The 19,265-nt window shown below is 40.4% G+C and overlaps 1 protein-coding gene across 4 annotated transcripts in view; it reads right to left on the bottom strand.

Moving 5' to 3' along the window:
• plppr2a (phospholipid phosphatase related 2a) overlaps positions 1 to 19,265 on the bottom strand; it is a 57,877-nt gene that overhangs the window by 6,785 nt on the left and 31,827 nt on the right. For 2 of the 4 annotated variants that reach the window (XM_072368350.1, XM_072368348.1), the window contains exons 4-7: positions 4,772 to 4,892; positions 4,012 to 4,262; positions 3,458 to 3,634; positions 569 to 712 (exon numbers count right to left, since the gene is read on the bottom strand). In XM_072368350.1, the coding sequence (XP_072224451.1) occupies positions 569 to 712; positions 3,458 to 3,634; positions 4,012 to 4,262; positions 4,772 to 4,892 (693 nt within the window). The remainder of the gene's footprint in view (positions 1 to 568; positions 713 to 3,457; positions 3,635 to 4,011; positions 4,263 to 4,771; positions 4,893 to 19,265) is intronic. The other 2 variants (XM_072368347.1, XM_072368349.1) reach the window with 1 other exon arrangement.

Raw genomic sequence — 19,265 nt, 5'->3', positions numbered from 1 at the left:
GACGCAAGACATTTTGATAAATACTTGGACGTCACCTGAGAGAATCTCTTTAGAAAATGCAGCACTTTTGAAGACATGGTCCAATTTGAGGCGCCTGTTATTTTCTCACTTTCTTTTAGCTGCAGCTGAGATAAAAGCTTTCCTCTACTCAGCTGCTTAGCAGTATATCTGAATATACCTCAAAGGTTTTGGCCACGCAGTTGATTCACCTTAAAGAGATAAGGGACTCCCTGAACCCCTGATGAAAATGAAACGCAGGGTGAAGGAATCCAAAGCAAACCCTCATTCAATGCTAAAATTTGCTCTGCCTTCGGGCTCACTTCACACCAGTATGACAAATTTCACCTGCATCCCAATCATTCTACAGGAGGTGCGCTGATATTTAAAGGATTCACTTGGGTGTTTTTTTGTTGGGACCAGGAATGGAGGTGGGATTTTGAGCATGCATGTTTGTTTTTATTTCATTTTGGGGGGGAGGAGGATAACGGTTTCTGTTCAGAGACAAGGGGTGTTTATCTCAGCTATCTGGTGGGCATGGCCGTGCCTCACACCCACCCCCGCCCCTTACCTGAGGGCCACTTAACTTTTCGAGTGGACTCTCCACACAGGGCAGCGACACCATCGGCATGCCCAGCACTGACTCGGGGCGCTGGGGTCGCAGTGGGGGTGGACTGGGAAGCAACTGCTGGAAGTTGTTAATCACACAAGTCACCTGGAGACAGAGAGCAGGAGAAAGAGTTTACAGGGAAGCCAAAAATACATCTTGACCCCGAATAGCAGCTGTTCAGTAACACTGATGCGTTAAACCATAAAAGCAGCAGTTTTTTCTCTGTGCACAAAATGGTGAGCAGCAGCAGTTCTAGTAAGAGGGGAAAATATCTACAAGTCTGACGGATTGATATCCCGTTGATAGAAATATTATGCTTTCAGCATTGTTTCCCTTCCTTCGAAGCTTTGTCATGCATGTAAAAGATCTGCAAAAATCCAAACTTCCAAGTCTTGATTTAAATTCCATTTTTTTTTCTTCACTTTAAAGTCAGCCATCAGTGTTATGACCAAGGATTGAATCTACAGAGCACCACTGAAAGTTTCTCATGGGCAAAGTCAGAACACCTTCTTTGTAGACACTTAACAGAACCAGTGCCATCCAAGTCTGACTACTTGCTGTGTGTGGCTGTACAGCTAATTTGCATGTACTGGAAGAAACAGATTAAATAAGAAGAAACTTGCATGTTAAGGAGAGGTTAGAGTATGCTGAGACAGCTCCGGAAGTGCCGAGCTGAATATGATTAATAACTAGACAGGCCTTAGAGCTAGCTGAGTGAACTACATGCTCATGAGGTCATGAGAAGACCAAAGACTGGTTTGCTGCAGAAGTTACTGGATTTGCAAGTGTTGGGCTAAATAGGCCAGGGAATAGGGTTTTTTCTTTGAGCTATCTGCTTCCAGTCGGATGGCATGGCTTGCTGAGAGCCGTGGTTCCTCATTTGGCCTATCTTTTGCTGGTTGCCTCTAATCCTGGGAGCTGGACTACTTGTAGGAGAAACAGGCTAGTTAGCAGCTCTGACTCCTGGAGGTAGCATCTCTCGGACTGTTGAAAGCATAGAAATTGAATGAATTACCATTATGACACTTTCACGTGGGTCTGACCTTGTGTAATTTCTAATTTTCTTAAGAATTGTTCTCTGGTTCAAAGATGGTTCAAAGATTTTTTTAAACTGAGTTTTATTTAACATACAGTCATAACACACCGGATGTATGAATTTGGGGCGGAATCACGACATTATTAGCAGTGGTCATTGTTTGGCAGAGACAGGGGAGGCCAGTGTCAGCTGATGAACCAGCAGAAATGTGGACAGGACCAGATTAGCATATTTATAGATCTCCGATCATTGAATGACAAAGAGGATATAGTGTCAAATCCGAAAGCAAGGAAGATCATTTCTTTTTTTTTCCACGCAAATACTAACAAAGGCCAGAGGGTTAGGGGGTACATGAATAAGTTCTGCAGGAATTCAAAACAGCACAATGAAGTATATTTGCATAATAGCTGCCAATGGGCTGTTTGTTATCCCTCAAAGGGTCTAGTGAAAGATGGGAACTGCTGCTAACAGCCCTGTTCCAGCCAGGGAATGGATTTGTACAGCACTTTTTTATTTAAATGATGATCTTTGGGAGGTTTTATAGATTTTTAACACATCTTCACTAACTATGGCCAGCATCATGATGGGTCTTAAATGTATTTAGTACTTTTGAAGTTAGTTTTATCCATTCTGCTTTGAGCATTATGTATCAAAGATGAGGAATTGTTTGTGAGGATACATACTATCCCTTATCTCATAGAATGTTGTTTGCTTGGCTGTCCATTTCCCTATAACCTCGTGGAGGAGAATAACAGAAAGACTTATCTTGGTGTGAGGTAGGGTAATGGATATTTATCATCTCTATTGCTTTGTTTGAGTTTTTGCAAGAGAGGTGTAAATGATGATAAGATTCAGTGACCTGACTGTGATCTTGAGTATGTACCTGTGTAGTGGAATGTGCATTTAATCCCAGTAGGCTGACTGGAATCTGTGGGGAAGTTTGTTGGTTGTATTTTAGAGGTTTTCATTGATTGGTGGTTGTACAAGTAAATCTGCTGGTTGTTGTCAGTTGCTGTCTTATCTTTCGGTAATGACATTGATATAAAATCGGTACTGTTTGTAATGCACTAACCTGTCTAACATCGTAATATTGATGTAACCCTTTATCTCCTCAGTCACGTATTCATAGATTTTCAGTTAGTTACTGTCACTCTTACAGGTGTTGAACGTTGAGCGAAATCGCTCAATTCTACTCATTAAAAGGTTACTGTCGCTGTGAAAATGAGGTGGCTAAAAGACCATAGCATGTCCTTAGTGCTATAGTGAGGCTATCCAAGGATATTTTAATTATGGGAGGAAAACTGAAGGTCTGGGTGTAAAATACATGGCCCACCACTGTCAGACAAAGACAAACAATAACCCAAAAAGCCATGTCAGCTTTACGTTAGTCTCTTTCTTTACTAACTTACAAACATGGGCACCCATCTTGTTAAGGTCACACAACAATCGTCTGGAGAAAAATGGCTACTGGGCTTTATAGTTACCACACTTCCAAACACACCCCAATATGTTTAGATGCTGATGCAGCGTTTTACCCGCATGGAGTAAATGCTGCTCACGTCTTCTTCTGTGATTTAGAGGTTTTTTTTTGTCTTAATCTTGCAGCCTGTAGCTGCTCTCATCACCTTTCCCCTCTTTTAATGATAAATAAACCCAAACATTTGGGCATAAATTTAAAGTATCAAAAGAGAGATTACATGTGATTGCAGTCCGATGCCCTGAGAAATAAATTAGATTCCAAATCTTCATCTTTAGCATTTAATTTTTCCCTCTAATCCTCCATTTGTCCCACTATCATTCCCATCTCTCCTCACCAAGAACACAGCGATGGCTCCCCCTGTGAAGAATCCCGCCAGGACGTCAGCCCAATGGTTGCGGTACTCAGCCACCTTGACAACACCCACCAGCATGGCCAAGCAGAGCAGGGTGAGGCTGATGGTGGGCTTGGTGAGCCGTGTGCCTTTGGTCTTGAACACCAGCGTCACATACATCTGCAGAGGAGGATACAAGCAGGAGTGCACAGTAAGGCATAACAAACACAAGAAGTCACAAAGAGCATGCAGGCACATACAACAGCACTGGGTTTATTACAAAGCAGGCAGTAAGGTGTCAAACAGAGCATCAGATTTCCAGATTTAAAAGCTAAAGTGGATAAAAAGCTACCCGGATTGAAAGCTTTATATGATTGTAACTGATGTGGCTGCACTAATATCTCATTCTTAAGCTGTGTGCAGACTGTAAACAGCATTTTCAATATGCCATAGTCCTAATCTGTGATCTAAAGAATATTGTTCTCACAAAACATTTACATTTGGCTTTGCACGAAAAACAGCAGCAGATATAAATAAGTAGGCATGCTCCAACCTACCACTGTGTACACTGAGGAGTACACGCTGAGCGCCGCATCCTTCGATGGGAAGGATTTACGTGCAGACATCACAATCAGCGGGTTGCCTGTGCAGGCGCGGCGCTCTGTGATGTACTGCATGGTTGACTGACAACCTAACGCCGTGTAGTTTGGTCGGCAGGCGGACAGGAAGTGAGGCGTCTGGTTTCCTGTCACCACCTGGCCAGCGTTGGCAAAAATAGTGGTGGTGAACAGGCCGAAGGCGTAGACACCTGGGAACAAAATGGGAATGAGGAAGATTTTGATACAGGAGGGCAAATGTGCGGAATAAGTGCTTGAGACTTTTTGTTGTTGTTTTTTTGCAGTACAGACACAAGAGAAAACCAGAGATAAAGCGGATGATGTGGGGTTTTTTTCTTCCTAAAATAGCTTCAACACATTATTATAATCTGAGGTGTGAAATTGCAACAGAAGTCTTCACTTCAGCTGATGCTCAAGATGCAAATTTCCAAGCTACTTAATATTCATGTCAGTCTTCCTGCCAAGATCCTGAATATTCTATTCCAAAGATTACATCCCATTTTAGCATCCAATTAACAGCTACATGTACTCTCAAGTGTAGCGGGTCACACTCTTAAAATTCACCCTTATCTCTGATGATATCTTGCTGTGATCTTTTTCGTGTTGTCCCAAACTCTTCCTGATAAAAAAAAATCACACATGAATACACAAACTACCATTTCACAGGAAAGGGCTGCGCACTGCGAAACACCGTCCTCACCTAGGAAGCGCACTATGCGTCTGAGTAGGGGGTTGAAGTAGCAGCAGTCAGCGGTGACGATGGTCTTCTCCTGGGTTCCCTCTGCCTTGGTGAAGAAAGCGCACAATTCTCCAACAAGAATCTTTGCACACAAAGAAAACAGACAACTGGTGACTAAAATATGCCCCTGCTAACATTCATGTCATTTTCTGATTTCCAATATCTACAGTCTACCGACAGTGTTGGAGTTCTGCTCCTTTACATGACTGCAGCAACAGAAATCCATGATTCCAACAGGTGGCCCATAACAGATCTAAGTCATGATACTACCACCACCATGTTTCACCCACAGGATAATGCTGGAATCCAGTGTTTCTCCTTTTCCAAACATAACATCTCTAATCTAAACTAAAATGTTTCATTTTGGTTACGTCTGTTTCAACACATTTTTCCTTGTTCACATGATCGTTACCAAAACGCAGATGAACAGCGATGTTCTTTTTTTTTCTTCTTCTAGCCCTGCCACGCACACTAATGTTGTTCAGTGCTCTCCTGATGGCAGACTCATAAACACTTACATTTGCCAACATGAGGGCAGTCCTGTGATGGATAGAGGACGTGTACCTGGCCTCTCGCCCAGTGGGAGAGGCCTTTAGCTGCTTAGAGGTAATTCGCTTTGGGATTATTACACATCTTGCTCCTTAAATGATGTTTGTCGGTTGACCTCTCCAGAGGGGAATAACAACGTTAAATGTGACTCATTCTACTTAATAAATAAATGACCAAGTACAAATAATTTGCCCTATTTCTTTGATTATGTCCTCTTTATCTACTTTCAGGACTTGGGGACAAAAATTGCTTGAAAATGAGATGACGTCTTCTGTCATAACTTTCCAGAAATATAAAATACTCCAAAAGCTTCACAAACTTTTCAGACACTTCAGCAAACATATGTAGAACCAACCACACAGTGTAATTAAAAAGATTATAGACTTCCAGATTGACAACAAAAAAAACAGCTCTACCGAGAGGGATGATTAGGGAAAATTGTAAAATGGAAAACTATGTAATTGCCCAACGTAATTATTATATCTTTAACAGACTGCGGGCTCTGGCTGTGATGAGGTAGAGATGTAAACTCAGTGTTCAGTGTAACAAAAACAACAGCCATTAATTTTAGATGCTCACCGATTAATTGCTGTTTTTCGTGATGAGCTTTTTGCATAGATTTTGGTCAGGTGACTGCTCTGTGTGAGTCTGAACAGTGATGCCTCTTCAGCACCGACGATCCCTAAAAGGGTTGAAACTGTAAGGCTCGTCTCTATGAGAGCTGACAGCCTTAAAATATGCGGGCACATCCTCAAAGCTAGTTCTCTCATTGAATAACTTTCTGTAAAAGCAATGTGCCTCATCTTTAAAAGGATCCTGACAATTTGCATGCTGTTACTGTGGCGGAATCCGCTTTCATTACCGACCGAGTTCCACAGACCTATCAACCTCGTTCTTCCTCCAGACTTAACATAAAATCTCCATTTATGCCCAACACATTCTGAAGCACTAAAGATGTCTGGGGAATGAGAGCAGAAGGAAATGAAAGAACTACTGACACAGCCAAAGAGAGATGAGGAGAATGACCATGTTTCAGTCAAGTCTTGTGCTTTAAAGCATTTTCTGGTGGGTCCAGCCAAGTCAAAAGAGTTCTTATCATGCAGGGGCCCACCCAGAGTAGCAGTGCTGTGATATGCATGCCCAATCAAGTAGTTTCTTCCATTAAACAGTAAAACCCCACTGGGTGTACCATGGCAAACCTCAAAACACTAATGTGAGCAAGAAATCAAGGCTGTTGGGGTGGGAGTTTAATCAGTGGCTTCATATCAGATATATCAGGGGTGTGATCAGACTGTGAGCATTTATGGAGCAATTAAAAGACAGCTAAGTGGCCGTTTCCATGGGGACTGCTGGTCTGCAGAATGCTCGAGCCTGTATACACAACAAAATGTGAGATGACACTGGTGTCACTCAACTATAAGTGCTTTTGAACACTTTACCTTGGGGAAAAGCAGTAAAGAAGTGGGAGGCACTAATTTGGAAACACTTTACTACTTTGTACGTTATACTTCTGTTACTGATCAGATTGGTCTCACAGCAAAACATTTAACTGTCCATTCATCCAGTTTTTAGGGACAGGGGTTGTGATGCAATCTTAGTTTGTTATTATTTCAGGAATGGAGAGACCATGTAGAAAAACTAATTTATCACATCTAGCTGCAAGACAAGAAAATAAAGAATAAAAATGTAGTGTGTGGAAACAAATCACTAGATAAAGATTGGTGACAATAGCGTGTTTTGTGAGCGTTACCATTGTTCCCTAATCTTTCATTTTCGGGTCATTGTTGCTTTCCTTTTTAGTTGCTGTTTGGTTAGGCTTTAGGCAAGAAAAAATGTCTAGCATATAATTCAATGGATTGCAACTGAATTGTGTGCTGGTGTTAAGAAGTCTTGTTTGTCTCATGAATTTCTCTGATCAGGTTGACCTGGCGCTGTTCAACAGCATATGAAATCTAATCTCTGGATCTTACTTAATGTCGCTAATGATAAGTGGTGCCTATGTACCAGACTGTTTTTGCATGGGCAAAATAAATTATTTGTGATCTTTATGGCTGCTTGTAGGCAGATTTGGTTACAATATAGTGCAATCTTCAATCACTAGTGAAACAAATCTGACTTCACTAGCCTAGACCTTATGAAAAGGCGCAAAAAAGAACACATTTGCATTGACTGATTTGAAGCAAATCAACTAGGCTACATAGTGTCGCCAGAAGATGGTGGTATATGTTACATTACTTGTGTTTATAATTCAGTAGAAAGCAATAGTTGTCAAAATCAAAATCATTTGAGTAAAAGTGAGGGAGTACCTGGTGCAGAAAATGTAAAAATGTAATTGAATAAACTAGAATGAGGTCTTAAGGTAAGAGTCTAAGACAATCACAAAAGTCCCATCTCCAATTTTCCTAAGTTTCAGATGTAAAGAACACATAAACTGATCCTTTATGAGAGCTTAATGAATCATAACCAATTGTTTTTATTCAGAAGTTTTTAGTCTTCCCACACTGGTGCTGTAGCAAGCAAACTGCTCGGATGACGTGTATGCTGAGGGTAAAAGGGTAAGAGGTTAGGTGTTACACTACAGGAATGAATAATTCATGTTTGAATGGCATCCGTATGAATCACGTAGGGCATCATTTCACCCAAGACTTCGAAATCATCTCTCTGCTGCAGCAGGATTCGCTCTGTTGACCTACCACTGCCCTTCTACTTATGACGAGGCTGTCACTGCAGTTTAGTGGCAATTGGATAATAATTCGATGAAATTAAAGCGCCTCTTGAAGTTTACGCTATGACAATGTAGCAATAAAGTGGTGCATCAAAATAATGTGTCATTCTAGGACGCTGATGTGTCATCGGGCTGTGAGACTGGGAAAATCTGTAAGGGTAGAGATATATGACCACCAGTGCATACTCAAATGCACCATTTAATGTGGAAGAAGAGAGAAGAGTAAAGGAATGAAACATTAATTCAGACATGAGATATGATGTGATTAATTTGCTGAGCATGTACAAACAGCATCATCACCATAGAACCCATTTTCATCTGCACGAAGAAGCTGGGGGTTTCTCTGTGTATAGATAATCACATCTCAAGTCGTGTCAGTGGGTTTTACTCAAATGCAAGAGTACATTCAGACTGGCCCTTTTCATGAATAAGAGTCTATCACAAGCGGGGATGTTTTGCTCTGACTGCTGAGACAAATGTGGAGGATTGTGGAGCTCACAGAGGAGCAGAGGGAGTAGGGGATAGATGAAAGTGAGCAGCAAGGAAACAACATTTTCTATAAAGACATTTCACATTTATGTACCTTATTTTGTACGTAATTTGAGCTTCTTTTAAAGTTATGGTGATCTGTCAGGATGAATTAACAAGTCAAACAGCTTCACTACTGTAATGTGTTGACTTGGAAAACAGTAAATTAGTCAAAAGATCAGAAAAAAGGCAGGAGACAAACAGCCTGTTGTTGTATCATCACTGAGAATGATGTCAACAAAGCTGCGAGGAACAAATCAAGCTCAGTGACACTGCTGCAGAGCAGTGATAGGAATAATTTCCACGAATGTTTTCCTTGACAAATATATACACTGTTCCATCTGTGTTAGGGTTTAAAGAAATCCATCAAAACCAAAACACACAGGGTAGAGGCAGATGGAAATAGAAGGATAATTTAGAGCAAGAAATGCACAAATTCTGCAAGAAGCACTGACTTTTAATTGCTTGAAATATTCTGATTTGTTTCGCAATCTTGATTTAGAGCTTACACTTCAAAGTTTATGTTTGACTTTGTTGAGATTTCAAAGTCTGGGAGGCAATGAGAACACTGTTTAAGACACGTTTTGACAACATTGAATATTCACGAGTAAATAAGAAGCAACCAAAGCTAAATACTGGGGTGAAAGATATCATTTAGGAAGAGTTTTAAGACTCAGGGTAGACTAACAGAGGCCAGAATCAGATTTTGATGGGGACTGGTGAACAAAATTATGTGACTGTGATTATCTTTTTCTACTTGACTGAAGTTTTTCATACGACTGGAAGAGGTATCCCATCTTTTTTGCCTCCTCACAACAGGAATTAAGCAAGTAAAAACTCCATATAAAACACAGCCCTACCTTGCCAAACAAAAAGAAAAACAGAGGAATAAATACTTGGTGAAAAAAAGGTTTATTGAACCTGTATGAACTGGAGGAATAACAACGTAATTTTGATCTCTCAATAATCCAAAGCTGGCTATTTAAGCTTTCCTATCTGCAGTGCAAAAGCAACCTAAAACCAAACCGAACAGACATGGCTTGTGTTAGCGCATGTCTTACAGTATGGCCACGTCAGCCCCATAGGTGTGTTTCCCAACTTTATAACCATACACTGATAACCCTTTTGGATACCACCAGAAATCTAAATGGATCCTATTTGTGTTGCCAATTTTGTGCCCATGCACTCATTTCCCATTAGTGTCCCAACTCAGACTCACAAAGAGAACCCACTTGGGTGGCACACATGGGCCCTACCTCGGTGATCCAGGTGGATTCCAGATAAGAAGCCCATTTTATGCCCAAGTCAACTTTCCACCCAAATAGCCTGAGCAATACCCACGTGGGGTAAACATAAATATGTCATCTAGGTCTTGTGTTTGCCCATGTAGGCCCTACTTAGTTGACCCACATGGGTTCCACTTGGCACCTGTAGCCTGAGCATATCCCATGTGGGGTCCACATACACATGTTGGACCATAGACATGTTTGGTAGTAGGCCAAAATATAGAAAGCTAGAAACATACATACAAACATATAAAGATAAAAGTGTCAAAATGCTACACATCCTGCCATCATGGGGTGAATTCTGATAAACGATTAAAAAATAACAGATCACACTATCACATCATCACTCCTTAAAGGCATTTATGTTGTAGTGTTTGACCTAAACCATCAAAAGGAACAACTTTTCATGTATCTGACAGTAGTGGAGTATTTGTAGCCATTATCCAGAAAGTTATTGTTGATGTATCTGCACTTCTTTGTGTGCTTTAAGTGTGCGTATGAATACGCATCTCTACCCTACAAGGTACAGTATCTCTACCCTATAGAATTATTCAGACATATTCCAGTAAATGCCATACAGTACGATTCATCCATCCATCTATTTTCTAAACCCACTTAATCCAATTCAGGGTAGTGGGGGGACTAGAGCCTATCCCAGCTGTTTGTGACGGGGGCGTACACCCTGAACAGGTCTCAAGTCCAACAATATGATTTAGAGATGAAACAAATTAAGTTATAAACAATGAACTGAACAATGGGATTATTCTGCTTGCATTTGCACTGCAGATAGGAAGGCTGAAGCGATGCAAAGGCCAGTTAGCAGACGATATTGCCCTCTTGCAAACTGGCTCAATAAATCATGGGCTTCACTGTTGCTCCAGTCTTCTGAGTTTTGTTCAGTTTGTTGGAGGAAAATGCTAAGAACAGTTACAGTTTCAACAAAGTTTATAAGTCATTTTTCGAATGGAATGTTCCAGTGTCATCCCAGTGGTTTAACCAGTCAATGTACGCTTATGTCATCTGGACCAGTTAATGTACAGCTGGGTCACATATGGTTCCTACATAAGGAACTTGACTTCATTCTTTAGATTGATATGAAATTCTGGCACTAATTTTGTGGAGGAATATAATCTAGTTGGATTCTTTTACCACAGCTCTATCGTATATATCAATTGACCAAAACATCACTCACAGCCACACTGTAAAGTTGTAAATCTTTATCAATAGCTGCATTCGGACAGAGATGTTCTAAGAACAAATTTCTAAGAACAGTCCACCTCGAATTTCGTTAGAAGAACTGCCCTTCCCCAGTGGAACTGTTTCATTTTGCATTCGCACATGAGTCAGGGACCTTGACAGGGACTGTGATGTGACGCAACCGTCTGTGACAGACGTGTTACTTTAGAGCCACACTCAACAACAAAAATAAAACCCGCGAAAAGTAAGGATAGAGTGAAACAGCACCACTAAGAAGCTAATATGAAGAGTGAGGAGGCCACCGTGTTCATGGTCTGCGTGAAGGAAATACTAATCATGGACGATCACATCAGGCGTCTAAGATCGAGGCTGGAAGAGCACACAGCAGCTGTCAGGAGCAGCGGCGATACTTCTTTGTTTCATGAAGGAAAGAAGGAGAGCAGAGCGCCGCAGACAAAGGAGACGACGTCTAAGTTTAACTTATTAAACATGCACCGGTTGTGTCTGTGTGGTATGAGTAAACATTTTAGACAAGGGGCGGAGCTACCAACCACCAAACACCTACATCATATGTGTTCCTATGGAACCCAGAAAAGACCCTGAGAAGGAGCTAAAATGGTTATAGGAACTGAGGACCATGGTCCCTAGTTCCTGTATGTCTGAATGCATGAAAAAACTGCCCTACTCCTGAAAAGGTTAAAGGAACTGCAAATGGCACGCTCAGGACGGGAGATTGGACTGAAGACAAGTTTCGGTGCAATCTGTTGGTTTCCTTAGCTAGGATATTCATTTTTGAATTGGCTCTATATGAATTAATTGGATTATGATTACAATGAATTGAATTCCAATTGGCTTGAATTGGACTATATTACTTAAGTGCCTTGAGATGACAATTGTTGTAATCTGGCGCTATATAAATAAAATTGAATTGAATTGAATTGAAAAGGTTCCTACAGTATAATATATTATTATTATACTGTAGTTATCTTATCATAATTGCACAATTTGTGGCCATAATTTGCTAATTTGAGATCTAGCCCAAAACCCAAGGTCTGTTACGCTGAGAGTTGATGATTTGATCACATTTTACAACAGATGTGCACCAACATCAGTGCTGCATTTGGACATTTTCACAAGTAATCTTGATCCCCTCCAATATTTCCCCTGCAAAGTTTCATGAAATTCAGCCTGAAAATTTTAGCATAATCCTACTAACAAACATCAGCAATCAGATTCAGAGCTCGCTTGTGAGATCATATCTGGTTTCTCAACAGTCTTATGTAGTGAATGCTTGTATGTAAATGGAAAATGTCAAAAAGCGAATTATTTAGCATAGAATCTTGGTTGTGGGATAATCAGCACATATAGACATATAGACTCGGATGTAGTTTTGTATTGCACAGACCGACTGCAGACCCACTTTGATAAAGCACAGCACTATAGCCATAAGACCTAATGCTTCTGACAACATTGGGAAACTTATTCATGTGTAAAGTACAAAGAGACGCCTTGCTGTCACTGACATCCCATTATGTGTCATCATCCACAGCGACCTCAAAGTCTGCAGTGCAGAATAAATGTAAGAATTGGGCTAATGGATTATACGAAGGGCAGTGCACCGGTCTGAGAACATCAGGATCATCACCCCCTGTACTCGTGTGGAGTTCTCACCAGGTTTCTGTCTGTGTGGAATGAGTGCTAACAGGAGACTGTTAGAAAATCACCGTGGTTAGAAGACAGGAAAAGTGTGATATGACAGAGACAAAGCAGTTGGATAAGAATGATACATGATGGAGAAAAGACAGAAATAGGGGCATTTCCCACAAACAATGTTGCATGTATACTCTCATGCAGATTTATAAATAAATCTCACACTCACATAGACATAAAGTGAGGCATTTGTTACACTGAGCAAAGTGAGATTGCCCATCGTAACCACTGTTAGCCTGCTGGCAATCTGTCAGCGCACCCCAAACACTTTTTGTATTGTCACATTGTTTTCTATTCAAGCTTGTATGAGCAAAAAATCTTCATTAATGAGTGGCAGTATTACTATTCTCTATCATTCCACGTCTCTCTTTCACTCTTTTTTTCCCATACTAGTGGGAAGGTAGGCTATATATTCTTTGTCTTTCTCCCTCTATTTTTAACAGGTTCAATTTCATGCCCTGTTTTCCCCGTTTTGTTATAACCCTTAGTGTATGCATCAATGAGATGTTATTATTCTGTTTTTATCTCTCTCCCACAATGTTTGTCCTTGGATGCATTGTGCGCATTGTGATCCTTTGGCCACAGACTAGGGGTTAGTCACTTACCACTAACCACAGGCTCAGCTGCCACACCTCATATCAGAAAATGTTGTTTGAACAGCAGGAGGTCCCTGGAAAACATTCCTCGTTTTTGGTGAAAAGGGAATTATTCCCGCTTGAAGGTCTGTGTGGACCTGTTGAGCATTTGAGTCTGGATCAAAATGGTCTCCTTCAAACTAATCCATCAGATTATCATGAAATTGAACTATGTCCTTAATCCTGTTTTGATTGTTTAGTAGTTCTGAGTCTTATATTTCCGAAGAGGTTTCACTTTGCTTCCACACTAGTTGATGTTAAACAAAGTGGGTGTAATTCAATAATCTACTTTTTTAATGTGACAGGTAAACAAAGTGAAACAGAGTTAGTCAGCATTATTTTCAACTGATAACCATTTTGAAGCGGTGTACTTTAACCCAAGTAATTTCCTAAGCCTAACTAAGTAGTTTTAAAGCCTAAATAACAAGTGAAGATGAAGCAGAAAACACAGGAGAGAACATAACAGTCCCAAACCGGTCTTGATCATAGTCTAATGGTTAATGATTCTCTAACCATCTAATGAACACTTCCACCTGTCACCCATTCATCAGTTAACACTCAACAATGAAGTATAAGCACTTGCTGTTCACATCTAATATAGGCAGTACATTAGGATGTTTCTCAAAGATGCCAAGGAGTCAAATATCCTGGAATATAATATTGTATAAAACTACACAGTACATTACTGTCCCGTTTCAGTTCTTGCCAACTTCAAAAACTAAAATCTCTCTGCACTGAGGGGAATGTGAGACCCATGCAGCGTCAGACACCTGTATGCTTTGGAAAAACATGCTCTGAAATGAAGGGTGGGCAGCAGGAGCCACTACCCACCTCATATACCAAACATCTATGATGGACTGGCCAATCGGGATTTTCACAGACACAAATGTGCAATGTCAAAGTTTGATGCTATTGCCCCCATTTCAAAATCATTGGAAGTACTGGACAGAAGCGCCAACCTCACAAATTCTCTCCACTGTTACCACTAGATGTGCAAAACCAAGTTTTTATATTTCAAACTAGCCCACAACTCATCACAATGCCTACATGCATCCTTAATAACCTCTAATTACAAAGATGGCCACATGCTTTGACACATCAACTCAAACACACAAACCTTTAGTGACTACCAGAACAGCTGTTGGAAATCAGTGATATATTCTGAAAGAAATACAACCTTCATCAATAATGTGACACTTAACGTGCACAACCATCATGCACGACAATGCTGTACTTCCTCTAGATTGATTCATCTATTGAATCACTTTGATTCCTGCTTCCTTTTTTTCCATTCATCCTTTATCATTTTCTGCAGAGTACTCGGGTGAGTAAAATGTGCACAGGTGCACACAAAAAACCCTCAGATTTAGTCTGGTGTTCCCATGTAAGAATAGAGGATGGTAAGTCTGATGAGTCCCTGGTGGGTCCCTGCTGTGGATGCAGATAGGGTACTGGTGATTGTTGGAGTCCTCTGAGGAACTGAGAGAAGCATGGCAGTCCACCACCCATGCAGCACCCCTTGAGGTATGTCTCATTGCTGCCTGAGTGAAAAATGGATCAAAGCTCAGAGGCAGAAATGACAACACTCCTTAGTCTAATCTCGCTTCACAGGACTGGGTGACCTCTGCTGAAACCGCAGGATAGGCAGCAGGAAGGTAAAAATACTTATCTCTCTGGCTCTGCTCGTTGCACAGCCAATGCAATAACCCACCTGAAGCGTAACTGTCAACGTAACAACAGAGAAAGTGAAAGGGAGAAACTGGTTAAAGGTAACAGAACAGAAGAAAAGGTGACGGCCAGAACACAGAGACTGTTGATGATGCAAACATCAAACCAGTGACGCAATTCAATGGTAGCCTGGATTATCATCATGAGCGGTGAGATGAGAGCTGATACAGCGCCACAAGCGGATTGAGACCATACAGACTATGGTGATTTTATTCTTCCATATGGATATCAGCACCCCAGATCTTTAAAGAGCAGTGGAAAAAAACAACATGAATCTTTTCCTTCCATAAATAGAACTTCCTCCTTAATATCTCCTTTAACATCTCAACTCTGCCATGCATTCACATCCCCCTCCTCCATGCTTCTCTAGTATTCTCCTCTTTTCCTGTCTCTTGCTGTTCCAAACTGAGAAACAGAAGCACAGGATTCTAAACCCAGAAAGTCCTCACCCAAGCACATATGCTCCCGTGGACAGTGTCACACAAAAATCAGTGCCACCCCTCTCCCACCGTGAAGCCCACTTTGCCATCTGTCTCATTAACCCGGGTAAGCAGAATACAGACCTTAACTGTAGGCCTGTATTTGAAAACAAAAAGGAGGAGGAAGATGGACCACAAGCAAGACCAAAAGGCAAAAGCTTTGACTCGAATGCATAGATCCTGTGTGTATAAATGTGCATGAATGTGAGTGTTTTCTGTCTGGGCTTGGTGTGCAGTCATAGTTCATTCAGCTGAGGTGTAGTGCAGTTTAATGCCGTCCCACTGCTAATATAGCTGAGGGGAGAGGACTTTACCAGGACAATGTTATCATGTGTGAGTATTGTATAGTTAATTTAAAATGTGCTGAAGGCTTCATGTGGATGACAACTGTTATTTGAGCATAAGTGACAAATGGTCATGTCTTATCATGGAGTTGCTGTTAATCACTCAAGGGCAGTAAAAAAAAGAAAAAACTCAGACTTAAATGTTAAATGTTCATGACAGCACAATTAGAAAAAGAGTGAGTAAGTATGGCTTGTTTTGAAGGGTTTTGGCAGGTTGCTGGTCTGGTGTGTGTTAACAGAGGAAACAGAGGAAATAAATGGAAAACATTTAAGAAAGTCACAGTCCCAGGAGTTGACGTCCCAGCAAGTTCCATCTTACCACCACAAGACTTCTGGAACAATGTCCTCTGGACAGAGGAGACCGAAGTGGAGATGTTTGGTCATAATGCACAATAGCACGTTTGGAGAAAACCAAACACAGCATATCAGCACAAACACCTCATACCAACTGCCAAGCACGGTGGTGGAGGTATGATGATTTGATTTGTTTTTTGCGGCTACAGGACCTGGGCACCTTGCAGTCATTGAGTCCACCATGAACCCCTCTGGATACCAAAGTATTCTAAGAGTCCAAGAGTTAACTACATCTTGGTTGAAATCGGGTCATAGAACAGGACAATGATCCCAAACACAGCAGTAAATCTACAACAGAATGTCTGAAGGACAAAAGACTCAAGGAAAATCCCTTAAAATGTGATGCAGTAACTAAATTTAATAGGATGACTCAAATATCAGAACAAAGCATAGATGAAAGGTGACACTTTTCCTCTTTTTAAGTGAAGTATTCATCTCAGGCTTTTATCTCAGCATGACTGCAGTCAAATGAAAGATGTTTTCTCTTTCCTGTGTAAGGTTAAAAACAGAGTCAGAGCACAAGAACGATATTTTGATATACATCATTTGCACTTTGGCAAAGCTGTAAAGCAAACAGGGTGAGAAGAGCCAGAAGAGCCAAGTTCACAGTTTACACGTGTTAATTAACAAAGTAGATAAACATACGTGTGAGGAGAGTGAGGAAGGGGCAAAAAGAGTTATAAAAGGAAAATAAAAGTGTCAAGTGAAGAGATAATTTTGCAGAATATGGTGGGAAATATAAAGGCAAAAAAAAATATTTCTAAATAAAGAAGCAGTACAAGACTGAACACTGAGGAGCCTGAATTGCAAAGCGGGGAAAGGAACAGTAATGAATATAACATGAAGGTAAAAAGGAATGGAACTTTATGAAGAATGAACGTGCAACTTAAAGAGAAAGGCAAAGGAAGACAAAGAAACCTTCTCTTTTTAAGGATTTACAGACAGTTTGCACAAAAACATCCACGATGGATCTTTGCCAGATAAAGTCATTCATCCCAAGCTTCATTAGGCAAACATTCCAGATGACCTTAAAATAAAGCAAACTAAAGTCTGCGTTGAAGTGGAAAATCATGAATGACATTGCAGATACTGCAGTTGCCAAAGGATGAAACTGGACAGTATTCCAGCGGAATTGATCTATCTATCAACAATGTCATGATTAATATTTCCTCTGGTGTCTTAGCATTACTCCAAGTTTCTGACAGCAGATTCAATCTGAGCAAAAGGGTGCCGTCTACTGAGGGGTTCCGCCAAAATAAGTCAAATTCATTTTGGCAGGTGTTCAAAAAGAAGAGGTTGAAGTCATCAGGCGTCCAGTTTCAAAACAACCAACAGAATGAGATGAGAGGTGAAACAAAACAAAAGCAGTCATCTGTTCTATTAATCTTGTTTTCTCTCCCCTTCTATCGGCGTGCTACTGTCAGCAGGAGGACAAATAAGCTACAACCCTAAGACAAAGTATTCACAATAGAACATAAAAAATGTGTCAAACGTTAAAGGTGAAACATTTTACCACTTTTAATGAAAACTATTAACTCATCTTGAATCTGATAGCAGCAACACATCTTAAATAAGCTGGGACAGAGCCATGTGTACCACTGTGTAGTGTCTCCTCCACTTTAACAGCAGTCTGTAAAGATGTAGGAACTGAGAAGACCAGAGGTTGGATCTTTGGTACAGGAAAGGCCTGAAGGTCCAGTATTGATTTGCGTCCCTTGCGCCCAAAGATGTTTCTAGATTATTTAAATCTTTCAATGAAAAGATGTACTGAAAATGATGGAATACTTAATGACTTTTATTGCCCCACAATATGTAGATGCATTTTTTTTGCAGACTGCTGAACCTTTGTCCTTTGTATTTACTTCTGAGAGACTCTACCTCTCTAAAGTGCTCTTTTTATGCTAATTATGTCACTGACCTGTTGTCAATGAACCGAACTAGTTGCAGCATGTTCCTCTAGCTTATTCTTTTAGTTCCACCTCCTTTTTCAGTCTTTTGTTACCCCGTCACAACGTTTTAGAGGAAATTAAAGTTCTTTTGATATTGGTTTTGAAGGCTATATTCATTCATTTTCTGAACAATGACTTTAATTGCCGTTTTCATTTGGTTGTTCTTTCATCTTGCTCAGAGATGTTAATAAAATGAATCCAGGTCATGTCTGCTGATTTTGAAATGCAGTAAAAGGGATGTGTCAAGATAAAAAAAAGGAATATCTGGAAGTGCATGTCATAGCTCTCGGCTGTATTATTAAAAAAAAAAGGGAAACTAATAAAAGAGGCATATGGACCACTCATGAATTTACAACTTGACTCTAAAGCATTGTCCGCTAACGTTCTGTATTAAATGAAACGTGCCAGCCAGGCAACATGTTTTTTATAGTTACTTCAAATGTCACAGCCGAGATCAGCAGATTTTCCAAACATTACCTGATTTAGGTTTGAACACGTGGATTTTTTTTACACAAAGTCTCAAAAGCTCAGTGTCATTAGTAATCTCATGTGTTAGTTAAAATCGTTCTTTTCATGCTTACATCTTCTTTTTAAAGATCACCTATAATATGCAGTTATTGACTGCGTCGATTTATTATTGATAGCCTAAATTACACTGTGTAGAATCATTTGTCAATACTAGTTTTTGATTTCATGTGGAACCAGTGATGAGGTTCTCCTGTGGCTCCAGGTGGGCTTTGACTGGCATTGTGTTACATACATTTCTCATTATGATGCATTAAGATAGCATAATATCTGTCATACAGGCATTATTTACTTAAGTGTTGGCATATCACTTTTGAATACTGTTAGAATAAAAAGAATAAATGCTTCTCTCTGTTTTTCTGCTCCATCATTTTAGACCAACAGTGACTGACTATTGTATAAGGAGTTGGTTTCCCTATTTGAATGGTAAATTCCAGTGATCAAAT

The sequence above is a fragment of the Leuresthes tenuis genome, unplaced genomic scaffold (genome assembly GCF_036924035.1).
Source record: "Leuresthes tenuis unplaced genomic scaffold, fLeuTen1.0.hap1 SCAF_17, whole genome shotgun sequence".
NCBI classification, from domain to species: domain Eukaryota; kingdom Metazoa; phylum Chordata; class Actinopteri; order Atheriniformes; family Atherinopsidae; genus Leuresthes; species Leuresthes tenuis.
This window is presented reverse-complemented; position numbering and strand designations above follow the sequence as displayed.